The 18044-nt window shown below is 56.4% G+C and overlaps 1 protein-coding gene across 2 annotated transcripts in view; it reads right to left on the bottom strand.

Moving 5' to 3' along the window:
* Nucleotides 1-314: 314 nt before the first annotated feature.
* NRBP2 (nuclear receptor binding protein 2) overlaps nt 315-18044 on the bottom strand; it is a 36759-nt gene continuing 19029 nt past the window's right edge. The window contains exons 7-18 of one of the 2 annotated variants that reach the window (XM_054057754.1): nt 17723-17746; nt 17449-17532; nt 15772-15827; nt 11105-11200; nt 8709-8841; nt 7504-7606; nt 7327-7377; nt 6438-6573; nt 4588-4641; nt 3018-3081; nt 1405-1460; nt 315-537 (exon numbers count right to left, since the gene is read on the bottom strand). In XM_054057754.1, the coding sequence (XP_053913729.1) occupies nt 466-537; nt 1405-1460; nt 3018-3081; nt 4588-4641; nt 6438-6573; nt 7327-7377; nt 7504-7606; nt 8709-8841; nt 11105-11200; nt 15772-15827; nt 17449-17532; nt 17723-17746 (929 nt within the window). In that variant the 3' untranslated portion in view covers nt 315-465. Of the gene's footprint in view, nt 538-1404; nt 1461-3017; nt 3082-4242; nt 4642-6437; nt 6574-7326; nt 7378-7503; nt 7607-8708; nt 8842-11104; nt 11201-15771; nt 15828-17448; nt 17533-17722; nt 17747-18044 lie in introns of those variants that run through there. The other variant, XM_054057753.1, reaches the window with a different exon arrangement.

The raw sequence follows: 18044 nt of genomic DNA on the forward strand, positions 1-18044 counted from the left end.
GAGCATCTCGGAGCATCTCGGAGCTCCACGGACCATCTCGGAGCACCACAGAGTGGCGAAGAGATCCATGGAACCTCCCGGAGCGTCTCAGAGCATCATCACAGAGAGGTGCGGAGCATCACAGAGGTCCACAAAGCATCACAGAGCATCCAACCCAAACCATCTCATGGTTCCATGATTCCCTCTTGGTGTCCCCCAGAACCCCCAGATCCCATCCCTGGAGGGGTTCCATCCCACGTTGGATGGGGTTTGGAGCTCCTCATCCAGCGGGAGGTGTCCCTGTCCATGGATTTGGATGATCTTTGAGGTCCCTCTCAACCCAAACCATCTCATGGATCCATGATTCCCACTTGATGTCCACCAGAACCCCCCCAGATCCCATCCCTGGAGGTGCCCAAGGTGACGTTGGATGGGGTTTGGAGCTCCTGATCCAGCGGGAGGTGTCCATGTCCGTAGGGATGGGACTCACGAGGGAGGAGGAGATCGGTATTTGTGGAAGGCGTTCTCCAAGAAGTTGGCCAACTTCTCACAGTCGTCCTGAAAGAGAGGGAAAAGCCACACTGAGAGATGGAGTTGATGGTCTCGGACACCTCCTTCCCTCCGGATTCCATCCGAAGGCACCGATCTCACAGCTGGATCACAGCTCCCACCGGATGAGGAGCTCCAAACCCCATCCAACCTCTCCTGGAACCCCTCCAGGGATGGGATCTGGGGGTTCTGGGGGACATCAAGAGGGAATCATGGAACCATGAGATGGTTTGGGTGGGAAGGGACCTCCAAGATCATCCAAATCCATGGGCAGAGACACCTCCCATTGGATCAGGAGCTCCAAACCCCATCCAACCTCTCCTGGAACCCCTCCAGGGATGGGATCTGGGGGTTCTGGTTGACCCCAAGTTGGAATCATGGAACCATGAGATGGTTTGGGTTGGAAGGGACCTCAAAGCTCATCCAAATCCATGGTTGAGGGACACCTCCCGCTGGATGAGGAGCTCCAAAGTCCATCCAACGTGGCCTGGAACCCCTCCAGGGATGGGATCTGGGGGTTCTGGGGGACATCGAGTGGGAATCATGGAACCATGAGATGGTTTGGGTGGGAAGGGACCTCAAAGCTCATCCAAATCCATGGGCAGGGACACCTCTCACTGGATCAGGAGCTCCAAACCCCATCCAACCTGGTCTTGAAGACCTCCAGGGATGGGATCTGGGGGTTCTGGGGGACACCAAATGGGAATCATGGAACCATGAGATGGTTTGGGATGGAAGGGACCTCAAAGCTCATCCAAATCCATGGATAGGAGCACCTCCCGCTGGATGAGGAGCTCCAAACCCCACCCAACGGTGGCGGTGTCCCCCCCGGGGGCCGTCGGAGGTCCTCCAGACGGCGCTGAGGGCCCTTCTCACCTCATGGATGAATCCATAGTGCACCAACTCGGTGGCCAAATCCTTGGAGTTATCCGCTGGGGGAAGAGAAGGAACCCCGTGAGAAGACGGAAGGTTCTCCTCAGCTTCGGAGGTGGTCTCCAAGGACCCCTCCGGATACGGAATGGGAGGAGGGAAGGAGGCGGTGGGGTCGGAAGGAGCTCCGCGGCCAACGGAAGGCGGTGATGGAGCACCGAAGGTCTCCACTGCTTCGGAGGCGGAAACCGCCGAGAGGGGCTCCGAAGGGGGGGGGGGAGGGGGTTATATGGACCAGTATGGACCAGTATGGACCAGTATGGACCAGTATGGAACAGTATGGACCAGTATGGACCAGTATGGAGCAGTATGGACCAGTATGGAACAGTATGGACCAGTATGGACCAGTATGGAACAGTATGGACCAGTATGGAACAGTATGGACCAGTATGGAACAGTATGGCCCAGTATGGCCCAATATGGAACAGTATGGCCCAGTATGGACCAGTATGGACCAGTATGGAGCAGTATGGAGCAGTATGGAACAGTATGGACCAGTAGAGCCCAGTATGGCCCAGCCCAGCCCAGTACTGCCCAGCCCAGCCCAGTATGGCCCAGTATAGCCCAGTACGACCCAGCTCAGCCCAGTATGGCCCAGCGCAGCCCAGTATAGCCCAGCACAGCCCAGTACAGGCCAGTACACCCCAGTATGGCCCAGCCCAGCCCAGTATGGCCCAGTATAGCCTAGTATGACCCAGCTCAGGCCAGTATGACCCAGCCCAGCCCAGTACGGCCCAGTACAGCCCAGTACACCCCAGTACAGCCCAGTATGGCCCAGTACAGCCCAGTATGGCCCAGTATAGCCTAGTATGACCCAGCTCAGGCCAGTATGACCCTGTCCAGCCCAGTACGGCCCAGTACAGCCCAGTACACCCCAGTACAGCCCAGTATGGCCCAGTACAGCCCAGCCCAGTACACCCCAGTACAGCCCAGTATGACCCAGCACAGCCCAGTATGGCCCAGCCCAGCCCAGTACAGCCCAGTACACCCCAGTATGGCCCAGTACGGCCTAGTACAGCCCAGTATGGCCTAGCCCAGTACAGCCCAGTACAGCCCAGTATGACTCAGCCGAGCCCAGTATGGCCCAGCCCAGCCCAGTATGGCCCAGTACAGCCCAGTATGGCCCAGTACGGCCCAGCCCAGCCCAGTACAGCCCAGTACACCACAGTACACCCCAGCACAGTCCAGTACACCCCAGTACAGCCCAGTCCAGCCCAGTACACCCCATTACGGCCCAGTACACCCCAGTACAGCCCAGTACACCCCAGTACTCCCCAGTACAGCCCAGTACAGCCCAGTACACCCCAGTACGGCCCAGCCCAGCCCAGTACACCCCAGTACAGCCCAGTACAGCCCAGTACACCCCAGTATGGCCCAGCCCAGTACACCCCAGTACAGCCCAGTATGGCCCAGTACGGCCCAGTATGACCCAGCACACCCCAGTATAGCCCAGTAAGGCCCAGCCCAGCCCAGTACAGCCCAGTACACCCCAGTACGGCCCAGTACACCCCAGTACACCCCAGTATGGCCCAGTCTGGCCCCGCGTGGGGAGGACGTACTGGGCAGGAGGTCGTAGCTGAGCTGTCGGTGCAGTTTGTCCTCGAGGATGAGCAGAAGGGTCAACTGTGGAGAGAGGAGAAGGTCTCACCACCACCACCACCACCACCACCACCACCACCATCACCACCACCACCATCACCATCACCATCACCACCATCACCATCACCATCACCATCACCATCACCACCACCATCACCACCACCACCACCACCACCACCACCACCACCACCACCACCACCACCACCACCATCATCACCACCACCACCATCACCATCACCATCACCACCATCACCATCACCATCACCATCACCACCACCATCACCATCACCATCACCACCACCATCACCATCACCACCACCGCCACCGCCACCACCATCACCATCACCACCATCACCACCATCACCATCACCACCACCACCACCATCACCACCACCACCACCACCACCACCACCACCACCACCACCACCATCACCACCACCATCACCACCACAACCACCATCACCACCACCACCACCACCATCACCACCACCACCACCACCACCACCACCGCCACCGCCGGTGGTTCTCCGATGGTCCCATGGGCGCCGGGAAGAGCCATCGGTGGGAGCGGAGAGGTTTGAGGAACCTTCTCCCAACGGTTGAGCCGCAAGAGGTCAACCGGAGTCCTCACGGAAGGGGTTGGGTTGGAAGAGACCTCCAAGATCAGTCCCACCTCCCACTGGATGAGGAGCTCCGAAGGCCATCCAACGTGGCCTTGGGCACCTCCAGGGGTGGGATCTGGGGGGGTTCTGGTGGGAATTATGGATCCATGAGATGGTTTGGGTTGGAAGGGACCTCCAAGATCATCCAAATCCATGGTTGAGGGACACCTCCTGTTGGATCATGAGCTCCAAACCCCATCCAACCTGGGATGGAACCCCTCCAGGGATGGGATCTGGGGGTTCTGGGGGACACCAAGTGGGAATCATGGAACCATGAGATGGTTTGGGTTGGAAGGGACCTCAAAGGTCAACCAAATCCATGGACAGGAACACCTCCCACTGGATCAGGGGCTCCAAAGTCCATCCAATGTGACCTTGGGCACCTCCAGGGATGGGATCTGGGGGTTCTGGGGGACACCAAGTGAGAATCATGGAACCATGAGATGGTTTGGGTTGGAAGGGACCTCCAAGATCATCCAAATCCATGGAGAGGGACACCTCCCGCTGGATGAGGAGCTCCAAACCCCATCCAACGTGGCCTGGAACCCCTCCAGGGATGGGACAGTCAACCTTCTCCAGGTTGGACACCCCCAGCTCTCACCCTGTCCCACCCAGGAGGTTCTCCAGCCCTCGGATCATCTCCGTGGATCATCTCCCGGAGCTCTCCTGGAGCTCCTCTCCATCCTGGAAGCTCCTCTGAGGTCTCTTCTCCAGGATGGACACCCCCACCTCTCACCCTGTCCCACCCAGGAGGTTCTTCAGCCCTCGGATCATCTCCGTGACCTCCTCTGGACCCCTTCCAACACCTCCTTTTTCCGGTGAGGGTTCCAGAGTTGGCCCCGATGCTCCGGAGGAGGTGGATACTCACGTGCCACTGGGTCTTCTCCTCGTTGAGCTCCAGGTTGCACTGCATCTGTACCACCTGGAAGAGGTCAAACTCAACGTCAGGTTGGACGCGGTCCTACAGCTCCAATGAGCTTCTCCGCGTCCTCCTCCAACCCCTCAACTCCAGAGGATCTGCAGGAGGAAAACCCAACAGCCGGGAGGAACCGTGCGATGGTTGGGGTGGGACGGGACCTCCAAGGTCATCCAAATCCATGGGCAGAGACACCTCCTGTTGGATCAGGAGCTCCAAACCCCATCCAACGTGGCCTGGAACCCCTCCAGGGATGGGATCTGGGGGTTCTGGGGGACACCAAGTGGGAATCATGGAACCATGAGATGGTTTGGGTTGGAAGGGACCTCCAAGATCATCCAAATCCATGGGCAGGGACACCTCCCACTGGATCAGGGGCTCCAAACCCCATCCAACCTGGTCTTGAAGACCTCCACGGGTGGGATCTGGGGGTTCTGGTTGACGTCAAGTTGGAATCATGGAACCATGAGAAGGTTTGGGTTGGAAGGGACCTCAAGACCCAACCAGATCCCACAGATAGAGACAATTCCAGCTGGATCAGGGGTTCCGAGGTCCATCCAACGTGGCCTGGAACCCCTCCAGGGATGGGATCTGGGGGTTCTGGGGGACATCAGGTGGGAATCATGGAACGATGAGATGGTTCGGGTTGGAAGGGACCTCCAAGATCATCCAAATCCATGGGCAGAGACACTTCCTGCTGGATCAGGAGCTCCAAACCCCATCCAACGTGGCCTGGAACCCCTCCAGGGATGGGATCTGGGGGTTCTGGGGGACACCAAGAGGGAATCATGGAACCATGAGATGGTTTGGGTTGGAAGGGACCTCCAAGATCATCCAAATCCATGGGCAGGGACACCTCCCGCTGGATCAGGAGCTCCAAACCCCATCCAACGCAGTGTCTCCACCCCATTTAACCGTCCTCGTTATATAAAGGACTCCTTGGATCCACCCATATCCCGGTGGAGTCTCCATCGCAGCTGCACTCACTGAGTGTGAGGAGGTCCTGGCCCACATTGTCCCAAAGTGGTGGCTGCTCCATCCCTGGAGGGGTTCCATCCCACGTTGGATGGGGTTTGGAGCTCCTGATCCAGCGGGAGGTGTCCCTGTCCATGGATTTGGATGATCTTGGAGGTCCCTTCCAACCCAAACCATCTCATGGTTCCATGATTCCCACTCGGTGTCCCCCAGAACCCCCAGATCCCATCCCTGGAGGGGTTCCAGGCCACGTTGGATGGGGTTTGGAGCTCCTGATCCAGCAGGAGGTGTCCCCACCCGTGGAACTCGATGGCTTTGAGGTCCCTTCCAACCCAAACCATCTCCTGGCTCCATGATTCCAAGCGGAGGCCATTCCCTCTGGTCCCATCTCCTGTTCCTCGGGAGAGGAGCTCAGCTCCCACCTCACCACCCCCTCCTTTCCGCTTGTTGTGAAGGACATTAAGGTCTCCTCTTCTCCCAACCCCCTTCCACGTCCCTCAGCTCCTCCTCCACCTTCACTCTCTTTCTCTGATGGGATTCCAACCCACGTTCCCATCTCCGCGTTGGAGATCACCCCACGTTCCACACATCCGGTGGGGAAGAAGAACCGAAGAACCGGAGGAAACGGAGCTGCTCTGAAGGTCCCAGGTGGGAACGGACATGGACACCTCCAACCATGAGATGCTGACGTGGTCCTGGGACCACCACGGTGAGGAGAACAGCGCCCACCGGGGCAGAAGGTCCACGCGTGGGCGAAAGGGAAGAGCGTTCCTCCAGGAGGATGTTGGGAATGGAGAAGCCGTTCCCACCCAAGATGTTGTCCTCACCTTCCTGGTCTCCACATCAAAGGGTTCCGGGGTGGGAGTTTTGGCTTTCTGAGGGTCCTCCTGAGGTTGGGAGAGCGCCCGGGGGAGGACGTGAGGTCTGGAGACGGCGAAGTTCATCAGAGGGTAAATCCCGTTCCTGGTGGAGAAAGAAAGAGGACACGGATGAGACCTGGGAAGGAGCGGCCAAGGAGAGGACGAGGAGAAGGGTTTGGAGCTCCTCATCCAGCGGGAGGTGTCCCTCAACCATGGATTTGGATGATCTTGGAGGTCCCTTCCAACCCAAACCATCTCATGGTTCCATGATTCCCACTTGGGGTCCTCCAGAACCCCCAGATCCCATCCCTGGAGGGGTTCCAGGCCACGTTGGATGGGGTTTGGAGCCCCTGATCCAGCAGGACGTGTCCCTCAACCATGGATTTGGATGGGCTTGGAGATCCCTTCCAACCCAAACCATCTCATGGTTCCATGATCCTCACTTGGTGCCCCCAGAACCCCCAGATCCCATCCCTGGAGGGGTTCAAGGTTGGGTTGGATGGGGTTTGGAGCCCCTCATCCAACGGGAGGTGTCCCTCAACCATGGATTTGGATGATCTTGGAGGTCCCTTCCAACCCAAACCATCCCATGGTTCCATGATTCCAACTTGGGGTCAACCGGAACCCCCAGATCCCATCCCTGGAGATGTTCCAGGCCAGGTTGGATGGGGTTTGGAGCCCCTCATCCAACGGGAGGTGTCCCTCAACCATGGATTTGGATGATCTTGGAGGTCCCTTCCCACCCAAACCCTTCCATGACTCTCCGAACGCCACCACCCAGACCGGGAACGACCCCACGCAGCAGAGCTGGGAGACTTCATGGAGAAGACATGGAGACACCATCACTCCAACCCACCTGACGTCCTCTAAGAACTTGTCGAGCTCAAGGAAGGAGACCTCCGAGTACCTGGAAGAGAAACAGGACCGAAGGATTGGTGGGAAAGGCAGGAGAGAAGAGCAGAAGCTCCACCGGCACTGGGTTGGATGACCCTCAAGGTGATGGAGGTGGTATCTCCCCCTACTTCACCCTCACCTCCACTGCACTCCAGGCTGACCCTCTCTCCGTATCTCCGCCATCACCATGTTGAGGTCCAACTCCTTGATCTTCTCCTCCACCACGTTCTCCGGCATCAGGTCTATAGGAAGGGGCCGAGCAGAAGAGAAGGAGCTCAGGAGAAGGCCTTAAAGAAGGTTCTCCGGATAACACATGGATGTCCCATCCCTGGAGGGCTTCCAGGCTACGTTGGATGGGGTTTGGAGCCCTTCATCCAGCGGGAGGTGTCCCTCAACCATGGATTTGGATGATCTTGGAGGTCCCTTCCAACCCAAACCATCTCATGGTTCCATGATTCCCACTCGGTGTCCCCCAGAACCCCCAGATCCCATCCCTGGAGGGGTTCCAGGCCACGTTGGATGGGGTTTGGAGCTCCTCATCCAGCAGGAGGTGTCCCTATCCATGGATTTGGATGATCTTTGAGGTCCCTTCCAACCCAAACCATCTCATGGTTCCATGGTCCTCACTTGGCATCACTCAGAACCCCCAGATCCCATCCCTGGAGGGGTTCCAGGCCACGTTGGATGGGGTTTGGAGCCCCTGATCCAGTGGGAGGTGTCCCTCTCCATGGATTTGGATGATCTTGGAGGTCCCTTCCAACCCAAACCATCTCATGGTTCCATGATTCTCACTTGGTGTCCCCCAGAACCCCCAGATCCCATCCCTGGAGGGGTTCCAGGCCACGTTGGATGGGGTTTGGAGCTCCTGATCCAGCGGGAGGTGTCCCCACCCATGGATCTGGATGGGTTTGAGGTCCCTTCCAACCCAAACCATCTCATGGCTCCATGATTCCCACTCGGTGTCCCCCAGAACCCCCAGATCCCATCCCTGGAGGGGTTCCATCCCACATTGGATGGGGTTTGGAGCTCCTGATCCAACAGGAGGTGTCCCCACGCATGGATCTGGATGATCTTGGAGGTCCCTTCCAACCCAAACCATCTCATGGCTCCATGATTCCCACTCGGTGCCCCCCAGAACCCCCAGATCCCATCCCTGGAGATGTTCCATCCCACGTTGGATGGAGTTTGGAACCCCTCATCCAACGGGAGGTGTGGTGGCACCACATGGACTTTGCGTTCCCCTCCAACCCAACCCATCCCATGAACCCCTGACCAGAGAAGAAGGTCCCCGGAGGCACTGCCTTTCTCCACCCCCTTCCACCCGACGGCCTCCTGGTTACTCACAGTGGTTGTTGATGAAGCAGTGGGCGGCCAAGAGCTTCAGGGAATGGACCTCGAAGAGCACCCGGTGGAAGAGGAGACTGTTGGCCGTCGGCCGCTTGTCCGGGTTGAGGGTCAAACAGGACAGGATGAACTCCTGAAGGTCCAAGAGAAGGCGTCAACCAGAGCCGAAGCTCAACGGTCATTGGATGGGTTGGAAAAGACCTCCGAGATCCTCCAACCCAACCATCTGCAGATGATCTCCACCCCTACTAAAGCGCTGCTGCTGCCCACGGAGGTGGTGGAGTCTCCACCCGTGGAGGGGTTGAGAAGACACGGAGGTGAGGAGCTCAAGGACGTGGTTGAGTGGTAGATGATGGATTCCATCACCCAAGAGGTCTTTGATGGATTCCATCACCCAAGAGGTCTTTGATGGATTCCATCACCCAAGAGGTCTTCGATGGATTCCATCACCCAAGAGGTCTTCGATGGATTCCATCACCCAAGAGGTCTTTGATGGATTCCATCACCCAAGAGGTCTTTGATGGATTCCATCACCCAAGAGGTCTTTGATGGATTCCATCACCCAAGAGGTCTTTGATGGATTCCATCACCCAAGAGGTCTTCTCCAACCCAATCATTCCATGGTTCCACCTCCCGAAGAGCCGTATCTACGTGGAGTTTGAAGCCCTTTGGAGATGGAGACACCACCACCGCTCTGGGCACCTTCTACCAGGGCTTCTCAAAGCCCTTTTCCCAAAGGACTTCTTCCCAAGATCCAACCGAAACCTCAAGTGGTGGAACCGGAGGACGTTCCGTCTTCGTACAAGGGAGGAGACACCACCCCACCACAACGTCCTCGCCTGGAGCTGCGTTGAGGTGTCCCTCAACCTCTTCTTCTCCATCAGCCCAACGTCCTCGGTCGTTCCCACAACCCTTGGATGAGCTCCAACCGCCTGAGGAGCAGCAGAGCACCAGGAGAGACGGTGCTCGGAGTGGAGAAAGGGTCCATGGACTTCTCTGGGGACACCTCCCGTTGGATGAGGAGCTCCAAAGCCCATCCAACGTGGGATGGAACCCCTCCAGGGATGGGATCTGGGGGTTCTGGGGGACACCGAGTGGGAATCATGGAACCATGAGATGGTTTGAGTTGGAAGGGACCTCCAAGATCATCCAAATCCATGGGCAGAGACACCTCCCGCTGGATCAGGAGCTCCAAACCCCATCCAACGTGGGATGGAACCCCTCCAGGGATGGGATCTGAGGGTCCTGGTGGACACCAAGTGAGGATCATGGAGCCATGAGATGGTTTGGGTTGGAAGGGACCTCAAAGTCCATCCAAATCCATGGGCAAGGACACCTCCCGCTGGATGAGGAGCTCCAAACCCCATCCAACGTGGCCTGGAACCCCTCCAGGGATGGGATCTGGGGGTTCTGGGGGACACCAAGTGGGAATCATGGAACCATGAGATGGTTTGGGATGGAGCAGCCACAGTTCCTCTGGTCAACCTATCCCAGGACCTCTCCACCCTCCCAGGAGAACATTTCTCCTCAAGATCTCACCTCAATGTCCCCTCTTGCAGCTCAAACCCTTGTCCCATCCTCTCCCTCCCTGATCCAGAGCTCCTCTCCAACCTTCCAGGAGCTCCTTTCCATCCTGGAAGCTCCTCTGTGGTCTCTTCTCCAGGATGGACACCCCCATCTCTCAGCCTGTCCCACCCAGGAGGTTCTTCAGCCCTCGGATCATCTCCGTGGATCATCTACCGGAGCTCTCCTGGAGCTCCTTTCCATCCTGGAAGCTCCTCTGAGGTCTCTTCTCCAGGATGGACACCCCCACCTCTCACCCTGTCCCACCCAGGAGGTTCTTCAGCCCTCGGATCATCTCCGTGACCTCCTCTGGAGTGGCTCCAACAGCTCCATCTCCTCCCAGCGCTGAGGTCTCCAGAGCTTCACACGGACACCACGTTGGGTCCCACCAGAGCCGAGGGGACAATCCCCTTCCATCCCTGCTGGTGGTGGAAGCTCAGGACATGGTTGACCTTCTGGGTTGGGACCACACTTTGGTGGCTCCCATGGAGCTTCTCCTCCTCCTCTTCCAACACCCAAAGTCCTTCTCCTCAGGGTCTTCTCCTCATCCCTTCTCCACCCATCCTGGATCAGCGCTGGCATTGCCCCAACCCCCATGGAGGACTTTGCCCTCGGTCTTCTTCAACCCCATGAGGTCCCCATGGTCCCACCTCTCCCTTTGGATGCGTCTCCACAAGGATGAGGTCCTCCTTTCTTCTCCCCCCATGGAGGAACTGAGGAACCTTCTGATGTTCCCGGAAGGACCTCTCTGGGTGGATTTCCACCCTTGGAGATGTGTAGAGGACCTCTCCGGGTGGGTTCTTATCTCCAAGGGTTGGTGGGGTCCAACTCACCCTCATGTTGGGATCATCCAAGGAATGTCGCGCCCTGACGATGGCCTCCTCGGAGACGCGGGTGTCCCCGTTGCTTTGGATCTCCAACACCGCCATCTGCAGAAGAAGGACCAAAAGCCCGGAATGAAGGGTGGATCCGTCCTGGAGGGCTTCCAAAAAGGGACTTCTCGTCACCCGGTGGAGATGAGGAGGTCCTCGTGGAGACCTCGTATCTCCCTTCCAAATGGGGGCCAAAAGGGATCACCTCCAAATGGGGCCAAAAGGGATCACCTTCTAAATGGGGCCAAAGGGGTCACCTTCCAAATGGGGCCAAAGGGATCACGTTCCAAAAGGGCCAAATGGGTCACGTTCCAAATGGGGCCAAAAGGGATCACATTTCAAATGGGGCCAAAAGGGATCACCTTCCAAATGGGGCCAAAAGGGATCACCTTCCAAATGGGGCCAAAGGGGATCACCTTCTAAATGGGGCCAAAGGGGGCGCGTTCCAAAGGGGGCCAAAAGGGATCACACTCAAAATTGGGCCAAAGGGGATTATGTTACAAATGGGGCTAAAAGGGGTCACATTCCAAATGGGGCCAAAGGGATCACCTTCCAAACTGGGCCAAAAGGGATCTCCTTCCAAATGGGGCCAAAGGGGATCACACTCAAATGGGGCCAAAGGGAACACCTTCCAAACTGGGAACCTATTCCAGATTGGGCCAAAAGGGATCACGTTACAAACTGGGCCAAAAGGGATCACCTTCCAAATGGGGCCAAAAGGGATCACACTCAAAATGGGGCCAAAGGGATCACCTTCTGAATGGGGCCAAAGGGATCTCCTTCCAAATGGGGCCAAAAGGGGTCACACTCAAAATGGGGCTAAAGGGGTCTCCTTCCAAACTGGGAACCTATTCACAATTGGGCCAAAGGATCACCTTCTAAATGGGGCCAAAAGGGATTACGTTCCAAATGGGGCCAAAGGGATCTCCTTCCAAATGGGGCCAAAGGATCATGTTCCAAATTGGGTCAAAGGGTTTTCCTTCAAAGGGGGCCAAAAGGGGTCACATTCCAAATGGGGCCAAAAGGGATCTCCTTCCAAATGGGGCCAAAAGGGATCACCTTCCAAACTGGGAACCTATTCCAAACAGGGCCAAAAGGGATCACCTTCCAAATGGGCCAAAAGGGATCACACTCAAAATGGGGCCAAAGGGATCTCCTTCCAAACTGGGCCAAAAGGGATCTCCTTCCAAATGGGGCCAAAAGGGATCACCTTCTAAATGGGGCCAAATGGGTCACGTTCCAAATGGGGCCAAAAGGGATCGCCTTCCAAACTGGGAACCTATTCCAAACAGGGCCAAAAGGGATCACCTTCCAAATGGGGCCAAAAGGGATCACACTCAAAATGGGGCCAAAGAGATCTCCTTCCAAATTGGGCCAAAGGGATCACCTTCCAAATGGGGCCAAAGGGTTCTCCTTAAAAGGGGTCCAAAAGGGATCACATTCCAAATGGGGCCAAAGGGATCACATTCCAAACTGGGCCAAAGGGATCACGTTACAAACTGGACCAAATGGGTCACGTTCCAAATGGGGCCAAAAGGGATCACCTTCCAAACTGGGAACCCATTCCAAATGGGGCCAAAGCGATCACGTTCCAAACTGGGCCAAATGGGTCACCTTCCAAATGGGTCCAAAAGGGATCACCTTCCAAACTGGGAACCCATTCCAAATGGGGCCAAAAGGATCGCCTTCTAAATGGGGCCAAAAGGGATTACACTCATAATGGGGTCAAAGGGATCTCCTTCCAAATGGAGCCAAAGGGATCACACTCCAAATGGAGCCAAAGGGATCACATTCCAAACTGGGCCAAATGGGTCACGTTCCAAATAGGGCCAAAGGATCACATTCCAAATTGGGCCAAAGGGTTTTCCTTCAAAGGGGGCCAAAAGGGATCTCCTTCCAAATGGGGCCAAAAGGGATCACCTTCCAAACTGGGAACGTATTCCAAATTGGACCAAAGGGATCACGTTCCAAATGGGGCCAAAAGGGATCACATTCCAAACTGGGCCAAATGGGTCACGTTCCAAATGGGGCCAAAGGGATCACGTTCCAAACTGGGAACCTATTCCACATGGGGCCAAAAGGATCGCCTTCTAAATGGGGCCAAAAGGGATCACACTCATAATGGGGTCAAAGGGATCTCCTTCTAAATGGGGCCAAAGGGATCACACTCCAAATGGAGCCAAAGGGATCACATTCCAAACTGGGCCAAATGGGTCACGTTCCAAATAGGGCCAAAAGGGATCACGTTCCAAACGGGGCCAAAAGGGGTCACGTTCCAGATAGGGCCAAAGGGTTCTCCTTCAAATGGGGCCAAAAGGGATCACGTTCCAAAAGGGCCAAAAGGGATCACCTTACAAACTGGGCCAAAGGGATCACGTTCCAAACGGGGCCAAAAGGGATCTCCTTCCAAATTGGGCCGAAAGGGATCACACTCAAAATGGGGCCAAAGGATCACGTTCCAAACAGGGCCAAAGTGTTCAAGTTCTAAATGGGGCCAAAGGGATCACCTTCCAAATGGGGCCAAAGGGGATCACATTCCAAATGGGGCCAAAACGGATCATGTTCCAAACCGGGCCAAAAGGGATCTCCTTCCAAATTGGGCCAAAAGGGGTCACACTCAAAATGGGGCCAAAGGTATCTCCTTCCAAATTGGGCCAAAGGATCACCTTCCAAAGTGGGCCAAAAGGTTCTCCTTCAAATGGGGCCAAAAGGGATCTCCTTCCAAATGGGGCCAAAGGGATCACCTTCCAAACTGGGAACCTATTCACAATTGGGCCAAAAGGATCGCCTTCTAAATGGGGCCAAAAGGGATTACACTCATAATGGGGTCAAAGGGATCTCCTTCCAAATGGGGCCAAAGGGATCACACTCCAAATTGGGCCAAAAGATCACGATCCAAAGTGGACCAAAGGGATCCCGTTCCAAATGGGGCCAAAGGGTTCTCCTTCAAAGGGGGCCAAAAGGGATCACCTTCCAAATGAGGCGAAAGGGATCACGTTACAAACTGGGCCAAAGGGATCACATTCCAAACTGGACCAAAGGGATCACGTTCCAAATAGGGCCAAAGGGATCATGTTACAAAGTGGGCCAAATGGGTCACGTTCCAAATGGGGCCAAAAGGATCACGTTCCAAATAGGGCCAAAAGGGATCACCTTCTAAATGGGGCCAAAGGGATCCCGTTCCAAATGGGGCCAAAGGATCACCTTCCAAATGGGGCCAAAAGGGATCACGTTCCAAATTGGGCCAAAAGGGGTCACGTTCCAAAAAGGGCCAAAAGGGATCACCTTCCAAATGGGGCAAAAGGGATCACACTCAAAATGGGGCCAAAGGGTTCTCCTTCAAATGGGGCCAAAAGGGATTATGTTTCAAACGGGGCCAAATGGGTCCACGTTCCAAATGGGGCCAAAGGGGATCACATTCCAAATGGGGCCAAAGGGGATCACATTCCAAATTGGGCCAAAAGGGATCACCTTCCAAACTGGGAATCTATTCCAAATGGGGCCAAAAGGGATCACGTTCCAAACGGGGCCAAAGGGATCCCCTCCAAAGGGGGCCAAAGAGATCCCCCTCCAAACGGGGCCAAAGGGATCCCCCTCCAAATGGGGCCAAAAGGGATCCCCTCCAAAGGGGGCCAAAGGGATGCCCCTCCAAACGGGGCCAAAGGGATCCCGTTCCAAATGGGGCCAAAGGGGATCACCTTCTAAATGGGGCCAAAGGGATCACCTTCCAAACGGGGCCAAAAGGGATCACGTTCCAAACTGGACCAAAGGGATCACCTTCCAAATAGGGCCAAAAGGGATCATGTTTCAAACTGGGCCAAATGGGTCACGTTCCAAATGGGGCCAAAAGGGATCTCCTTCCAAATGGGGCCAAAAGGGATCCCCTCCAAACGGGGCCAAAGGGGATCACACTCAAATGGGGCCAAAGGGAACACCTTCCAAACTGGGAACCTATTCCAAATGAGGCCAAAAGGGAACCCGTTCCAAATAGGGCCAAAAGGGATCACCTTCCAAATGGGGCCAAAGGGATCACCTTCCAAACTGGGCCAAAGAGATCACGTTCCAAATGGGGCCAAAGGGGATCACGTTCCAAATGGGGCCAAAAGGGATTACGTTACAAATGGGGCCAAAAGGGATCTCCTTCAAAGGGTGCCAAAAGGGATCACGTTACAAATGGGGCCAAAGGGATCATCTTCCAAACTGGGAACGTATTCCAAATAGGGCCAAAAGGGATCCCCTCCAAACGGGGCCAAAGGGATCCCCCTCCAAACGGGGCCAAAGGGATCCCCTCCAAAGGGGCCAAAAGGGATCCCCCTCCAAAGGGGGCCAAAGGGATCCCCTCCAAATGGGGCCAAAAGGGATCCCCTCCAAAGGGGGCCAAAAGGGATCACACTCCAAATTGGGCCAAAGGGGATCACATTCCAAATGGGGCCAAAGGGATCCCCTCCAAAGGGGGCCAAAAGGGATCCCCTCCAAACGGGGCCAAAGGATCACCTTCCAAATAGGGCCAAAAGGGATCCCCTCCAAACGGGGCCAAAGGGATCCACTCCAAAGGGGCCAAAGGGATCCCCTCCAAAGGGGCCAAATGGGTCGCGTTCCAAACGGGGCCAAAGGGATCCCCTCGGTACCTCCAGGGCGCACATCCCGAAGGAGAAGATGTCCACGGCCGTTCCGTCGGTCTTCTCTGCAGGAGCGCAACGGCGTCAGGGACGGAGGGACCCCTCCCCCTCTGCTGCCCTGGAGAAGACCCCACCCCACCTCCATCCCTCTTCACCCCACGTTCTCCACCCTTCTGGGTCCCCTCTGGGTCCCTTCTGGGTCCCTTCTGGGTCCCCTCTGGGTCCTCTCCCCTTTGACCCCGAGAAGCCCAAGAGGTCCCATCCGGAGGTTTCCCATCCATGAAGGTTCCTTCCTCCTCTTTCTCCCAAACTTTGAGGGGATTTGAGGGCTCCTCAACCACCACCTGAGGTTTCGAAGCCACCTGAGATCTCAGTGAGACATTGTTGTGAGCACTGAGTGGGAATTATGGACCCGGTGGGGTGGGAAGGGACCTCCAAGGTCATCCAAAGCCATGGATAGGGACATCTCCCACGGGATGAGGGGCTCCAAATCCCATCCAACGTGGGATGGAACATCTCCAGGGATGGGATTTGGGGGTTCTGGGGGACACCAAGTGGGAATCATGGAACCATGAGATGGTTTGGGTTGAGAGGAACCTCAAAGCCCATCCAGGTCCACCTCCTGCCATGGTTGAGGGACATCTCCTGCTGGATCAGGAGCTCCAAACCTCATCCAACGTGGGGTGGAACCCCTCCAGGGATGGGATCTGGGGGTTCTGGGGGACACCGAGTGGGAATCATGGAACCATGAGATGGTTTGGGTGGGAAGGGACCTCCAAGATCATCCAAATCCATGGGCAGGGACACCTCCCGCTGGATCAGGAGCTCCAAACCCCATCCAAGGTGGGATGGAACCCCTCCAGGGATGGAGCAGCCGCTGTGGACAATCAGGACCACCATCTCCTCACCCTCTCAGGAGAACGTTCCTTCCTAAGATCTCACCTCAATCTCCTTCTTCTGGATCCATCCCTTCCCCTCTGGGTCCATCCCTTCCCTCTGGATCCATCCCTTCCCTCTGGATCCATCCCTTCCCCTCTGGATCCATCCCTTCCCTCTTGGTCCATCCCTTCCCTCTGGATCCATCCCTTCCCCTCTTGGTCCATCCCTTCCCTCTTGGTCCATCCCTTCCCTCTGGATCCATCCCTTCCCTCTGGATCCATCCCTTCCCCTCTGGATCCATCCCTTCCCTCTGGATCCATCCCTTCCCCTCTGGATCCATCCCTTCCCCTCTGGATCCATCCCTTCCCTCTGGATTCATCCCTTCCCCTCTGGATCCATCCCTTCCCTCTGGATCCATCCCTTCCCCTCTGGATCCATCCCTTCCCTCTGGATTCATCCCTTCCCTCTTGGTCCATCCCTTCCCTCTGGATCCATCCCTTCCCCTCTTGGTCCATCCCTTCCCTCTGGATCCATCCCTTCCCCTCTGGATCCATCCCTTCCCCCTGGATCCATCCCTTCCCTCTGGATCCATCCCTTCCCCTCTGGATCCATCCCTTCCCTCTGGATCCATCCCTTCCCTCTTGGCCCATCCCTTCCCTCTGGATCCATCCCTTCCCCTCTGGATCCATCCCTTCCCTCTGGATCCATCCCTTCCCTCTGGATCCATCCCTTCCCCTCTGGATCCATCCCTTCCCTCTGGATCCATCCCTTCCCTCTTGGCCCACCCCTTCCCAATCCCACACTCACGTCCGTATTCCGGTGGGAAGAAGTGGAGGTTGCGCAGCTCTTCCCTTTCGATCCTGATGGGACTCCGGAGGTCATCCGGCAGCGCTGTGGTGGAAACCACAAACCTTCTTCTCACCCTCTTCCTCCTCACCCTTTTCCCGGTGGATCCCAAATCCCCCTTCCGGAGAGCCTTCTGCTCCCACCCCATGGAAGTCCTTCCTTGAGGGACGTTCTCCCGGGGGTTGGAAGGAGAAGGGGAGGAACGTTGGGGATGAGGTGGGAGGAGGACACTCACCGTTGGCGAACACTCGGTGCCAAACTGCGATCCGGGAGAAAAGACGGAGCAGAGGACACGGAGAGAAGAGAAGAAGAGAAGGGAAACGTCAGCCCTTCCGTAGGGATCCCTCAAGGACCTCTTCCACCCAACCGGGAACCTCCTCAGAACCCAAAGCCCAAAACGTTCTTCCTCATCCCTTCGCCGGATCGTTGGGTGAGGAACATTGGGTGATCCCCTGATCCCATGGGAGATGTCCCTGTCCATGGATTTGGATGATCTTTGGAGGTCCCTTCCAACCCAAACCATCTCATGGTTCCATGATTCCCACTTGGTGTCCCCC

This window comes from Cuculus canorus, chromosome 2 (assembly GCF_017976375.1).
Source record: "Cuculus canorus isolate bCucCan1 chromosome 2, bCucCan1.pri, whole genome shotgun sequence".
Classification (NCBI taxonomy): domain Eukaryota; kingdom Metazoa; phylum Chordata; class Aves; order Cuculiformes; family Cuculidae; genus Cuculus; species Cuculus canorus.